This window comes from Danio rerio, chromosome 15 (assembly GCF_052040795.2).
Source record: "Danio rerio strain M-AB ecotype USA chromosome 15, GRCz13ab, whole genome shotgun sequence".
NCBI classification, from domain to species: domain Eukaryota; kingdom Metazoa; phylum Chordata; class Actinopteri; order Cypriniformes; family Danionidae; genus Danio; species Danio rerio.
The window spans coordinates 25,972,543-25,988,080 of record NC_141035.1 but is presented as its reverse complement, the minus strand read 5'-3'; the positions used below and the strand labels follow the sequence as shown (position 1 = coordinate 25,988,080).

General features: G+C 35.3%; 1 protein-coding gene across 2 annotated transcripts in view; it reads left to right on the top strand.

Annotated features, from left to right (window-relative positions):
- mcamb (melanoma cell adhesion molecule b) overlaps nucleotides 1–15,538 on the top strand; it is a 70,997-nt gene that overhangs the window by 40,564 nt on the left and 14,895 nt on the right. For both annotated transcript variants that reach the window (XM_087282509.1, NM_001012367.2), the window contains 2 exon segments: nucleotides 12,375–12,493; nucleotides 15,235–15,484. In XM_087282509.1, coding sequence (XP_087138635.1) covers nucleotides 12,375–12,493; nucleotides 15,235–15,484 — 369 coding nt within the window.

The following is a 15,538-nucleotide window of genomic DNA, read 5'->3' as shown; positions in this document are numbered from 1 at the left end:
CTTATTATTTGCTTTTATTATATGAATCACAAAAGCCACAGTTTTAACTAAAAATCTTCTTCAATACATAAAATAAATTAATTGACAGCAAATTTTTGAATTTTTGGGTGAACTCTCCTTTTAGCAAAGAGCATAGGCTCTTATACGGCTGAACTGAATGAAGTCAGATCTTATCTTGAGGGGATTTTCGGGGTTAAGAATTTGATAATTGTTGAAAAAAGCACCAGTTATTTACCTTTTCTCGGCTTGGGTGTGCTTTTCCGGCATTAAAGGCAATCAGAGATTTCTTGTCAGGTCAAGACCCAAGCTCATAATGAGCAGCTCAGACCTCACAAAAGCAGTAATTCGTTTTTTGTAATTTGACACAAAGATGATATAATACATACATAAATGCATAGAAATGTTCATATGTTTTTATTTTTATTTTAAAAACTCTCAATGATTTAAGATTATGATTATCGTCAAATGCGTCATAACACTCTTGTGGAAAGGGTCCAAAAGTCACAAATTATTTATTTGACATGGTCAGGTTTTAAAATGTATGATTGAAAAGTTTACTTCTTTTTTTTTTAGTAACTAACACTTTTAAGGCATTCAGTTGACTACAGCTAAATCTGCAACTCAACTGTCTTTTATTAGAAAATTGTAGACGGTTATGTTATAGCTGGCAGAAAAAGCTGACATGCTTTCAATATAGAGTGTTATTTCTTTTTGCAGATTTAAAAAAATCATAAAGTACAATCTGAAAATATAAGTAGATGTTTCATTTTTCATTCATTCTTTTTCTTTCGGATTAGCCCCTTTATTCAACCAGTGACCTTCTTGCTGTGAGCCAACAATGCTAAGCACAGAGCCACCATGCTGCCCATGTTTCACTTTTTAAGAGTATATTTAAATGTTTAGAATTTTAAAGGTGAAGCCTATAGAATTACTTAAATACAGCATATTTTAAAACAATTTTGCAAACACAACTTACACTCATAGCCTTTTGCATAAAGAAATGTATCCTTAAGATTATTTCTATAACTCTTAACACACTTGGTAAACTTTACAAAAAAGTTCATTCATTCATTCATTCATTATTAATCAGGGGTTGCCGCAACAAAATGAACCAACAGCTTATCCAGTAGATGTTTTACACTACGGACGCCCTTTTAGCTGCAACTCAGTACGGGGAAACATCCATATGTTTCACTCTCACATGCACACACTTACATTAGCTTTTCAATTCAACTATAGCATAAGGGAAACCGGAGCACCCGGAAGAAACCCATGTGAACAATGGGAGAACATGCAAACTTCAAACAGAAATGCCAGCTGACCTAGCCGGGACTCGAACCAGTGACCTTCTTGCTGTGACGTGACAGTGCTAACCACTGAACCCCTGTGTTGCCCTAAAATAAGGCTGCATTAGTTAATGTCAGTTAGTATTTACTAACATTTTTTCACAGCATTTATTCATCTTTGTTATTGTTAGTTAATGTAGAAAAATTTATTCATGGTTAGTTTCATTGTTCATTGTTAATAAATACTGTGCATTTACTAACATCAACTAATGAAACCTTATTGTAAAGTACACTGTAAGAAAAAAAATCGTAAAAAAAAGGTCAAATATCAGGCAGCTACGGCTGCCAAACAAAAAACATAAAATTATGGTAAAATGTCTTTGTTGAAATAAAGTGCAAAAAATAATAAATCTACAGATATTTTCATTAAAATGTTTACAGAAAAACACTGTTATTTTACAGACTTTTCCTAGATTATTACGATCAAATCCGTTCAATAAAGGTATACGCTAAGAGTTTTACAAAGAAACACTGTTATTACACAGACTTCTCCTAGATTATTATGATCAAACATCATCAATAAAGTGACCGCACTAAACGTTCAAGAGAAAACAATGTTATTTAAAAGAATTTTCCCTAAATCATTACGGTTAAACACCTTTAATAACATGCCAAGACATGCTCATGATCGTAATTTAACAGTTTTATTTTGGATCAAAAATTTTTGGAAAAAACAACAAACAAGATACAACTGATTAAAATTCTCACAACTTTAAAATTACAGTTGTTACATTTTATTGAATAGTGTTTATGTAAAACGTGTAGAGGTTTAAGTTATATGGAATGATTCAGTTACAGATCTTAAATGAAATGGAACTGTAACATGAAGGGGACGCTGACAAATGAGTGCAGATCCAAAGGCAAGCAACAGTCAACACAGGGGCAAACAGATGTAACATTTTGCAGGGAATCCAGAGTCATGGTCAATTAACAGGCAAATAGTCAATCCCGGCAGCAAACAACATAAACAATTAACAAACAAAGCAAGGCAAAAGAAGAGAAACGCGTCATATTGTTCACAGTAGCAGTATAACAAGACTAAGCAATTGGAGCGTGCGTCTGTGCTGCTTTTAAAGTGCATGTAATCAGTTCATAACGATCCTCCGACTGTGTGTGTGCAATCAGCGGAATCTGAAACAGGTGTATGTGTCTTAGTGTGTTACTTTATTAAATCGATTTGATAGTAATAATCTAGAAAAAGTCTGTAAAATAACAGTGTTTCTCTGTAAACATTTTAATGAAAATATCTGTAGATTTATTATTTTTTGCACTTTTTTTCAACAAAGAAATTTTACCTTAGTTTTTGTTTGGCAGCCATAGCTGCCAGTCATTTGACCTTTTTTTTAAGATTTTTTTTTTTTTACAGAGCAAGTAATTACAATTTATTACTTTAATTTTACGTAATTTTAAATGTACTTAAAAAACAGGAAAAAACACTGTAAATAATATGTCATTTTTTTGTAAAAAACAGACACATTGCTGTAATTTGTCATTAATTATATAGTACATAAAATAACAGTCAAGCCGTTAATTTACAGATAATGTTTGTAATTTTTATGAACTTTTGAATATAATTTAAAATAACAGAAAAAATACTGTATAAATTATACTGTAATTTCCCTGTATAAAAAACACAAATGTCAGTAATTTGTCTTTAATAATAAAGTACCTAAAATGAAAGTCAAATGGTTAATTTAAAGAGATTGGTTGTCATTTTACTAAATTTTGAATATAATGTGAAATGACAAAAAATTACTGTAAAAAATTTAAGGATATTTTCTGTAAAATTAGATTTTTTTTACAGTGTATGATCTAATATTTGACTTTTATATGTGCAATGAGCTAACTTTGCAAGTTTTAACAACTCGACTAAGATGCACACATCAAATTCCTCCATGTACCATCAGTGTTGTTTCTTATTTTACCTTATTGTCTGTCTCGTGTGTTTTGGCAAGTCTGGAAATTTTGGCTTGTGTTTCTGCAAGGAAACGAAAAATGCATGACTCCCCATGGCTCAGCTTTACACGGTAGCCTTGACTCCTTTGTTGTGTTTTATGGTAAAATATAAATGTACGTGCGTAATTGTGCTACAACACTCATCCATCTGTGACTTCCTGTCAGTAGCCGTTCTCTTGTGTGCAGTCAGGATTTCATGGGGTGATTTCTATTGTCTGAAGAAAAGTACATTCTTTAATGTCCAAGTCGGCCTCTATTTATCTTCCAACCATCACAGGATGTGTTATTTTTGTTTGTGACTTCATCTGAAAGTAAAGATGCTTGATATTGGGCTCATCTAGGACTCATAGACATTTTTCAGTGCTTTGATGGCAAATGTGTAAACCTTGAGTTTTGTCTTCCTGCTTTCTTTTCTTTTTCTTCCTGCTTTTTGAGGCAAAACTTTGTTTAAATGTGTTGATTTTTGTCCAGTTCTGGTGCTTTTGAACTAAGCCAATTTAATAGACTTATGATGACACAAAGCAAGTCATCTGTGGCTGTTATCTGCACTCCAGACACCAAAATGTCAACAGTGGCTCATAGGCACATTAATGAGCTCTCTTTTCCATTTTTGGCAATTTCCATTCTTAAAGAGAGTGACATGCAGCTCAAACAGCCAAACTGCTGAGTGTGTCTGAGTCTCAACTATAATTGAAGCTTGTTATGATGTATTGCATGGTTACCGCTGTGGCATCTTGGCAGACTTGTGCTTGTCTGGAGATCTTTAGATGGGCAAGATGTTGGAGTTGATTGTTGTTATTTCTTATCGTATTCATTTTATCTCAATCAAACGTTGTACAGACGGAAATGCTAGTCATTATGACACCCAGTTCTAAAAGTTTATGCACAGAGCTGATTGCAGATGACATTACTGATTCTTAGATTCAAGCAAATCGGATATTATGTGTATGTAATTCACATGCTATGGATTAAATTACATTTTAAAATGGTTTATTGAAAAAAAAAACTTAATAATTAGGATGGATTTTGAGTTTATATTAAAGTAAATAATTATAATGTTTGGGAATCTTATTCTTATGTTTTTAATTGTTGGGCTTTCGTTGTTGTATCATTTGGTGAATATATGAAATAATAAGTGATTATGATTCATATAATTTTATTGTGATTTTTTTTAACAAACCTGTCTTCATTGATTATGGAGATTATGTTTTTTTGTAGGTGCATGTGATATTCCTTTTGATGTTCTTTGTTATATACATGTAATTGGGATGGTCCACAGTGTATTTTTAAGGCTTGGTTGTGTTTATAAGATGCAGAGCAATGTGTGCTGTTGGAATATCTAGCCAATTCCATGCGTGTTCAATAAGAAAAGGTCTGGAGAGGGTTTTCTTCAATGGCAAAAATATTAGTAATTTATTAGATACAAATGAATAATTCGATGACAGAGCTCTGGGTTACGTTACCCCAATGCAATACAAGAATTACATTCCGAAGGTTCGCAACTAACTTACATTTCCTGACTCCAGTATATATATACACAACTGATCTTAACAGGTGGAGTTTTGGTTTAACGTCACTTATCAGTCATTCTGCAGTCCCTTGGCTCTTTGCAACCCCTGGACATTACTTCCTCTTTCTGCAACCTTTCTCTGCATACCAGAACTGAACAATTACGTGCATCTTTAATATATTTCACAACTTCTACAAGCATCAGGACAACTTGTGACATGTCTAGACTATAGTTCTGGAACAAAGGCCCCCACCCTCAATTTATTCTTATTCTGCTTTTCCACTTGTCAGCAGTTCTTCTAAAAAGTATGCAGCACAGTAAAAAAGAGGAAGTTTGTCTGGTCAAGATGTTTTATAATACAAAAGAGAAAGATTGATTAATCTGTTGTTAGTCTAAACATTTTTCTAACAAAAAATAATAAAAAGAATAATAATAAAAATAAATTCCTTTTCTCCAACAGTGCTCATATTTAACTTGTAGAAAATCTTGTTATTTTTTCATATATTTTACTTTGATTATATACAGCTACTCTGCTAACATGAAATCGACTGTCATATTCCCTAGTTCCTTTGAAAGGCCCATCCTTAAGCGGCTCTGATTGGTCAGCTAACATAATGTGCTGAGATACGTATTTTATATTTTAGCTTTCTCTGTTATAACCTTACAGCACCTCTGGCCATGCCTCGTCACTGCTCAGGGTGTGTGCGCGTGGTGAATATGTGTAACCAGAAGCCCTTGTGATCTTACTAGTCGGAATGTATTTTTTGTATTCCCCAAACTTTGTTCGCTGTAGGCTTTGCAAAGCTAACTCTGTAAAGGCCAATGTGTCCCTTTGCATTGAACTTTGAGCATATTACATTGAGAGATGTTGTTTATGTTTACACAGCTACATTACACATGAACTGAAGTTTAAAATATCTCAGTGGACCACCCCCTTAATGATTGAGAATTGAATTGATTGACGTAATGTGATTGACAACTGAAAAAAAGGATGGAGGGAGAAAATGGTTTCATACACTGAGGAAGGTGTTGAGCCGAAACGCTTGTGGTTTTATTTCCTAAAGAAGAAAAAATATAATACAATTACTTAATATTTCAAAATTTTACATTTTTAATACTGTATTTATGTACAATTAATTGCACTACTTTAATATTAATATCTAAAACAATTTGCTGACTTGCAAACACGTGATATTGAGTAATGTTTAGCATCAGTATTTAACTTTTTGATATTAATTGATACTTCAAATAACATTTTTTTCATTAATTGTAATATTTTTGTTACATTAATTTTAATATACTCATTTAAGGGCCTCATTTAACAATAACTAACAATATTAAATAACAATTACAAAGATGAACCATAGGGTTTCAGCGCTTCGTGCTCGAACTCCTATTAAATACTGTGAAAGATGTTAGTAAATAGAAAGTTAGTAAATACGTTAACTAACTTTAGCTAATGCAACCTTATTGTAGATAGACACGATGGCTCAGTGGTTAGCACTGTCGCCTCACAGCAAAAAGGTTGCTGGTTCGAGCCCTGGCTGGGTTAGCTGGCATTTCTGTGTGGTGTTTGCATGTTCTCCTCATGTTTTTGTGGGTTTCTTTCAGGTGTTCCGGTTTTTCCACAGTCCAAAGACATGCACTATATAGGTGAATTCAATAAACTGAATTGGCTGTAGTGTATGTGTGTAAATGCGAGAGTGTATAGGTGTTTACCAGTGCTGGATTGCAGCTGGTCGTTCTCTCGGCCTTGGTTGTCTTCGTCTACATAGTCATCATCTTTGTCTTGGTCGTCTGCTTGGTCTTCGCAAGCGTCATCTTGGTCAGAACCCGGGTCTCTAGTGTGAGGGGTGAGTCATATAATGGCTGAGCTACTTGGAGATGATGAACCTGATTAACGAACTTGCTTCTTTGTGGATATTTATATATAAGAAATGAACTTAGGAAAGGCAAAAACTAAGAGTATTCTTCGTCTTAGTATTTTTGGTCGTGGTCATATTGGTGGGAATTAGAATATATATTTATATATAAGAAATTAAGTTTATTTTCATCATCTTCTTTGTCTTTGTCGTCCTCTTCTTCATCTTGGTCTTCTTCGTTGTCTTCATCTTGGTCTTAGTCTTCATCTTGGTATTCTTCTGTTTTTTTGGTCTTAGTCATCATCTTCGTAGTAGTCAACTTGGTCTTCATCACTTTCTTGGCCTTGGTCGTCTTCATCTTTGTAGTCATCGTTTTCTTGGCCTTGGTCGTCTGCTTGGTCGTTTTTGTCTTGGTCTATGTCATCTTCTTCGGCTTGGACATTATCTTGGTCTTAGTCTTCATCTTCCTTTTCTTCATCATCTGGTCTTAATCGTCATCTTTTTTTGTCTTCCTCTTCTTCATCTTGGTCTTTCATCTTGGTTGTCATCAATTTCTTGGCCTTGCTCGTCTGCTTGGTCTACTTCGTTGTTTTTGTCTTCATCGTTTGTGGTCGTCTGCTTGGTCCTCATCTACGACATTATCTTTGTCTTAGTCTTCTTCATCTTCCTCTTGGCCTTTGTCATCTGCTTAGTTTTCATCTTCTTCTTGGTCTTCTTCTTAGTCTTGGACACTATCTTGTGTTTAGTCTTCATTTTCTTTATCTTGACCGTGGTCTTCTTCGTTTTGGAGGCTATTTTGGTCTTAGTCTTCTTTTTGGTCTTGTTTTGATTTTAATCTACCTGCAAAGGTTGACAAACTTGTACAGAATTGCTCATATATATATATATATATATATATATATATATATATATATATATATATATATATATATATATATATATATATATTAGTGCTGTCAATCGATTAAAATTCAGTAAAACAATCAATACCAATAAAGAAAACATTGATTTCCATATTGGATTCTAAGTGAACTGCAAAAAAATGCCAAAATACAGGAATTGTAGATATGGAAAAAGAAAAATTATAATAAAAACTATAGAATACGAACTGTTGCACTCATTGTAAAGTTGTATTGCTGTTAGTTGAGATTATTAGTTATAGAGTAGAAACAATTTTGCTTAATCCTCCTTTACATTCATCCAGTTGCTAAGACTAGGAGTATCCCGCAAGTGCACAGAGATTCCCAAATGCCCGCAAATTAATGATAATCTCTCGCAAACCAGTCGTTAAATACATTGCACACCCCTCTACTCCCCATCCCTGCTAGCTCTTCAGGTAGCCTATGTCGCGCGCAACTCACCCCCACCGTCCTTCAGGTACGTCTCGCACGCACACGCCCCTACTCAGATATGTCGCTCACTCCACCCCTGACACCCCTCAACGGGCCTGACACAGACACACACACAGACAAACACACGCAATGCGCTGCAGACGTTTTGGCCCCAACGGCCTTCCATACTGGAGCGACTCCCCTCAGATTCAACACGCATGATCACGTTTATCAAATTTGCTTAAACTAAGCATCCTAAAGTATTACTGTATTTCACAAGGATTCTGACACAACAACGCGAAGCATACGCTTTCGTTGCGTTTAATGAGGAAACACGCTAAACTTGGAGGGCTCATCCTGAAAGGCAGAGTAATGCCCTGTCTTTTACAGCTCGCGACTTCACCAGAGACTTTCTGAGTACATTTACATAAGACACCAATACTCAGATCTTAATATGATTAAGATTACACTTATTAAAATTCTACCCTGTAGCCTAAACAGTGATTTTATTACCTTAAGGGAACACCGAGTCACGAAATGCGGAGGATTTTCTTTCTGTTTGCCATACGGTATCAACTTACAACAGAAGTCAAAAGTTAAAAATGAAACACCCGAAATTGCATGAAACTTTGGAGAGCCTGGTGATGCAACTAATTGTTTTATACTGAAACTTGCCTTCAAAAAGTTCTTCCTTGGTCTTATCCACATTTCCTGCATGTTAAACACACGTCCACCACAACAGGATGTAAAAAAACCAGCAACTGCGTTATTTGCGTTAATTTTTTTTTACGCGTTAATTATTTAAAATTAATTGCATGCGTTAACGCACTAATTTTGACAGCGCTAATATTGGGCACAGCATCAGAAATTAAGTTATTGCATCTTAACAAGTACTTTTCAGGGTATGGTCATGAGGAATCCCGCTTCCGAAACAACTTCTCTTTCTCAATCTCTCTAAATCAAATCTCTCTTTCCATCAAGCTAGTTTCGGTTGGCGACGTCGACAACCAGAGGTGGCAGTAACGCACCAAAAACTTTGTTGTCGAATACCGCAAAACAGGAAGAAAAAGAAATCGTCATTCTAGCCATCAAATGGAATTAATTTCATCGACTAGACACCGGCCTCACAGCTCCGTGAATGTCAGTGCCGTCACTTATTTATCCGCGATCAGTAAATGTAGCTTGAATGGATGCTGCTGCGCTACTTGACTAATAAAATAGCTTCGCTACTGAAAAGCTATTGATTTTGCAAGTAGCGATGCTACCGTCACGCTACTAAGAAATGTAGTTAAGCTAGTAGCGTCACTACTTGTTGCCCAACAGTGCCCAACACTGATCTTCTTTGTTTTCGTCGTCTGGTCTTAGTCGTCATCTTTTTTGTTTTTATCTTCTATGTCGTCCTCTTCTTCATCTTGGTCTTCATCGTTAAATTCTTGGTCTTGTTCGTCTGCTTGGTCTTCATCTAGGTTGTTATCTTTGTCTTAGTTTTCGTCTTTTTCTTGATCACCTGCTTGGTCTTCTTCTTTGTCTTGGATAATATCTTGGGCTTAGTCTTCATCTTCTTGGACTTTATTTTAGGCTTAATCTTTATTTGCGTGGTCTTGGTCGTTTTCTTGGCCTTGCACATCTGCTTGGTCTTCTTAGTTGTCTTATCTTGGTTTGCATCATTTGTGGTCATCTGCTCAGTCTTCGTCTTGATCTTCATGGTTTGCGTCATCGTCTTTGCCGTTTGCTTCACGTTGAGAGGTGAGTCATGTATCGACTGAGCTACTGCAAGTTGATCAACCGATTAACAAATGGTAAATGTCAAAATTGGTTGTCTTTATTTTCATTGTTTTTGGTCGTCTGCTTGGTCTTCATCTAGGACGTTATCTTTTTTCTTAGTCTTTGTTTTCTTCTTGACCCTTGTCATCTGCTTAGTTTTCGTCTTCTTCTTGGTCGCCTGCTTTGTCTTTTTTGTCTTGGATAATATCTTGGGCTTAGTTTTCATCTTGGCCGTGGTCTTATCGTCTTTAAAGTTATTTTGGACTTAGTCTTCTTCTTGGCTATCTGCTCGGTCTTAGTCTTCATTTTCGTGGTCTTGGTCGTTTTCTTGGCCTTGCTCATCTGCTTGGTCTTTTTCGATTGCATCATCTGTTTAGTCTTCATCTTGACCTTTATGGTTCGCATTATCATGTTTGCTTTTTGCTTGGCCTTACTCATCTGCTTAGTTGTCATCTTCTTCTGATTTTTCATCTTTTTCTTTTTTTGTCAGAGTCGGGGATAGAACCCAGGTCTTAGTTTGGCAGCTTGCTTCTTTATGTATATACAGTTGAAGTCGGAATTATTAGCACCCCTGTTTATTTTTTTCACCAATTTCTGTTTAATGAAGGGAAGATTGTTTCAGCACATTTCTAAGCTTAATAGTTTTAAAAACTTATTAATAACTCATTTATTTTCTCTTTGCCATGATGACAGTAAAGTATATTAGACTTGATATTTTTCAAGACACTTCTATACAGCTTAAAGTGACATTTAAAAGGCGTAACTAGGTTAATAAGGTGAACTAGGCAGGTTAGGGTAATTAGGCAAGTTATTGTATAACGATGGTTTGTTCTGTAGATTATCGAAAAAAAAATTAGCTTAAAGGGGCTAATTTAAAAAATTTAAAACTGCATTTATTCTAGCCGAAATAAAACAAATAAGACTGACAAGTCAAATCAAAAGGGGGCTAATAATTCTGACTTCAACTGTATATATATATATATATATATATATATATATATATATATATATATATATATATATATATATATATATATATATATATATATATATATATATATAGCTTCTAAAATAGCTTTGATGACATCAAACTCCATCATCAAACTTACCTAAATGAAGTTGGGTAGGGCAAAAACAGAGAGTCTTCCAATAAGCCAGAGCAAAGTATAATTTCAAAGATGTTTGCCAATAAAAATTAATATATTTTAAGTTCCTTTTTTTAACACCCACTGCATTTTAGCAGTAAGAAGCTACAATACAGAGTATTGAGCTGAATCTTGACTACAAAATAAAACGCAAATCAAAATCGCAATAAAGGTAAAAAAAAAAAAAAAAAAATCGCAATTAGATATTTTCCCCAAATACATTAATGTTTTAAAACAGCTTATTACAAATTGTCTTAAGACAGCATAGCATTAACATGCTAACTCAGTCACCACTAAAAATAGCTTTGATTTAACGTTTGTTGGGAAAAAATGTTAAATTTGTTTTCGTTGCCACATGACTCTTCAGAAAGTTCAGAAAAAGCATTATAGATACCTTTGTCCTTTTTTTGAGCTCTATGAACAAGGTGAATGTTTGATGGCCACAACAAAGAACGTCAGTCTTGCGCTAATGTCACTAATGCACAGGAAATGCCTTTGTTGAAAGACACTAATCAAATTTCTGTAATGTGAAAGCATCCTTCATACTCAATTATCCCCTTGTAGTGCCCACAAGACCACATAGAGGCCAGAAAGGCCATTTACAATATATTGGAAAGGTTACCAAGTAACACTGGTGCAAAATCAATTGGAAATGCGAGTCTAGATTATAGTCTCTGTGAAGTGTGCTAGCAATCTATTCTTTCTCCTCACAGAACAAACACGCCGCCAGAATGAGCAGCAGATGAATGTTTTGTCTTGTCTTGTAGTGATTAGACTTCTGAGGATGAATAGTTTCAACCTCCTCATGATTCTGAGAGCTTTAAGATGCTTTAAGGGAGAGAACAGCTCATTTCTGGCAAACAGTAGGTCACTTATTCTCTAGATAAATCGAGTCTTTCTTCCTCTTGAGGCGTGACATGAGGGAATGCTACTCATGAATCTGGACATGGGTGGGCTCTGTGAATTCCTCTCATAATATCTTCTCTCTCAAGTGCTCTGCTCCTACTAGATGGAGAATTTGACATGGAAACATGGGGGTGAGGTCTAATCTGAAGTGGTCTTCCCCATGCCTTGTTTCCTGTTAAATCACTGACCTGTTGAGTCACTGCATTCCAAAATTAGGGTCTTGGGGTCTTGCATAGGAATCAAAGAAATATTAATTTGGCAAATGGGAAGGTATTTGAATGTTTTTAACTGAATGTTTACTGTTCCAAAATGTGTAATAATTTTCTTAAAATAAAAAATATTGTGTTCAATAATAAGGGGGGGGGGGGGGGGGGGTAAAACTTACCTATTACAGTAATGGGAAAAACAGTTATTGTTGTATATTGATTTGCACATGTTCAGTAGCTGCAGATGTAGCCCTTCTTTCATTGCATTTTCATTTGCATTGTTTGATGGACACTTCACATAAAACATTAGGCTTACTGACAAACTGATGTATGTTGATGTGTTTTCAGCATGGGCTTTGGTGGATGTGAGAATGGAAGACGTGGTGGAGGTAACTTTGAAAGGCCAGGCAAAGATCAGCTGTACTTACACTCTGACGGAAGAAGCCAAGATGATAATCTGGTTTACGGTGAGAAAAAGACATGTTCATAATCTACACTGTTTAATATTTTAAATACACATAAGTGTATGTAAAAAGTAATTCTAAGTGTATATTTTTTTTCATTCACAATAAAATATGTTGTATTTAAAATAAAAAAAATTAATTGATATTATTTATTGCAATTGCAATCATTCAGTTCAATTTCCTCAATAAAATATAATCTACCATTTTAAATTATATATATTTTTGGTTATACCTGAGTATAGCTGAATAATAAGAGTTGAATGCATGGAAATGGCCTCAAACATCATTTTTTTTGTCATTTTCATGTAAATCCTGTGAGTGTACTGTAAATCCCTGGTTGGAAAACAGGCCTTTCAGAAACAAACACAGACTGTTACGTTGCACATGGGATCATTAATTATTACGCACTCAACATTTGCATGTACTCTAGGTCATGTTCTACGTCAGCAACCTAGTCATAACTTTTTTGCAGCCAAAGCACAGACTTTTAGTTTATTTTCACATTTATTCTAGCAAATATGAAAAATATATGTGACTTTTATTTTGAAAACCAGAGATGCAGGTAGACAAGCTAGGAGCAGTGTTGCTAAGTAATGTCCCCTAATGTACAGTTCTCCATTATCCATTTGATTACAGATGCAGGATATACGAATTATACATTTATTCAGAGAAGGGAGGAGAAATGAGAAATGTGCATGTATGTCTGTAATGAGGCAACAAACACATTTTATTAATCATCATCTGTTTATGCAGAGGTTGATCTTCATTCCTGTCTCTGTATGTTAAAGCTTTAAAATACAACTCTAAACACATCTCTGTCAGTCCCTTTTGTCCAATATAATTATAAGTAGGCCCTATTTGAATTGCTGTTTCTTCTTCTTCTTCTTCTTCTTCTTCTCTAAAATATTTTTAACTTCCTGCTCCGAAAAAGTGGCTTGGTTTTACCATTTCCAGGCGTTGTATTTTAACAAACTCCTCCTAGGGATTTTATCCGATCAACACCAAAATTGGGTTTTGTCATCTAAAGGCCTTGGCGATATTAAATTGCGAAGATCTAGAGTTTTTGCAGAGGGGCGTGTCCTTGGCGGCCTTGCAAACTTTGACGATTCACCACGAAACAGGAAGTTGTTTTAACTCAGGCATGCATTGCCCGACCTGCCTCAAAAATCACACGCTTGATAAGAGTCCTTACCTGAACACGTTTATATGCTAATATACAGGTTACAGTTATAGCGCCACCTGCTGACAACAGGAAATGTTACATGTTTTACACTGTAACAAACTCCTCCCACAAATTTTATCATATCAGCACCAATTTTGGTTGGTGTTGTCTGAAAGCTCTGGCAATGATATATTGTGAAGATCTAAAGTTTTTGCCGAGGGGCGTGTCTGTGGCGGCATGACAAACCTCTGTGTTTCGCCATGAAACAGGAAGTACTTATAACTCAACCACACAATGTCTGACCTGCCTAAAACTTCACATGTTGGAAAAAATTCTTCTCCTGAAGACAACTACATGCCAATATTGAGTCTGTTATAGTGCCACCTGCTGACAGAAGGAAGTTTGGGTTATAACTCAACCACACAATGTCTGACCTTCCTGAAACTTCACATGGTTGATAAGATTCCTCTCCTAAAGACATCTACAGGCCAATATAGAGTCACAGTCATAGCGCTACCTGCTGACAGAAGGAAGTTTGGCATAAATCTGTGATTTTTTCAATTTTTTATATATATATTGGTTTAAATTATTATTATCTGTCATCCTGAGGCCACCGAGTGGCGGTGAGCCTGGGTGCGAAGTGCCTATTATCACTGCTTGCAGCTTTAATTAGTCAATATTTCATGTTATTTTGGAGTATTTCACGCTGTGTTTGTGTGTGTGTTTGTAAGTGAGAGAGTTGTGAGAGCACCAGGATGGAGCTCATTAATATTTACTAATTAATATTCAATAAGGACCTTCTGATTGTAGGGGTAATTCCTCCATTTATACAAGGTTATTATACCATCATAATCTTATACCAGTGTTTTATTAACATCTATATAAAACTGTTTATCTACATACCTACCATGTAAATATCAGAGAACAGTTTAATTTATTGAAACAATGCATCCAATGACACCTTTAAAAAACAATTCACCGACATGGACTATGCCACACTTTGAGCTAGCCTTTATTGTAAATATATAATGATAGTAAGAGAACAGTGGGATGAAGGGGAAGGGAATTAAGAGGATAAACAGTGAACAGATACCTAATTGGTTGATCGGGTGTTCTATGATGATGCCCAGAGACTCAGAGTGGGGGTATCATCTCTCTCTGTAATATTTTTAAGTGGTTGGACCCCCCGATTTAACGTAGGATTAAAGAGAGGGTTATAGGGTTGTGAATGGGAAGCAAGTAAATAGAGGGAGGGATGGTGGGTTCGAAAGAACGAGAAGAGCAGTGCTAGAGGTGCTAGCGGTCTGCTTTAAACAAGTTTTATGAATTAGGTGATTGGTTAAGGAGACAAAGTGAGGTGTGGTTTCGCCGCCTTTGTTAGCAAGTTAACTCTATAACAAAATATTTTTTGTTTTTTTTCAATGTTATGAATTTTAACACAATCACACTTCTGCTATTATCAATCAAACCTTTTTGCTTCTTCTTTAAAATTTGAAATCTATAATAATCTATAATAAGAAATAATCAAAAAATGTGTTTGAAATATGTTGAAATCTGAATTATTATTTTTTACTTTTGACAGAAATTACCAGGCAAGGACCAAAACAGGAAAAGATTTTACTACTCTGAAAATCAAACCGAGATTATCGATCAGAACCATGAATATGCAGAGCGGATCAAAGTCAGTCACTCTTATGACACAGAGGAAGAGCGTGGTAGTGTTGTTCTGATCCTCGACGATGTGCAACTGACTGATGAGAGAGAGTTCATCTGCATGGTGCACAGTGTGTTGAATGATGTTGGTGAAGGACGCACTCATCTCAAAATCTACAGTAAGACAAAAAGGACTTGTCCCACCTAATTTAGAAGAGCTGCTTGACCACTTG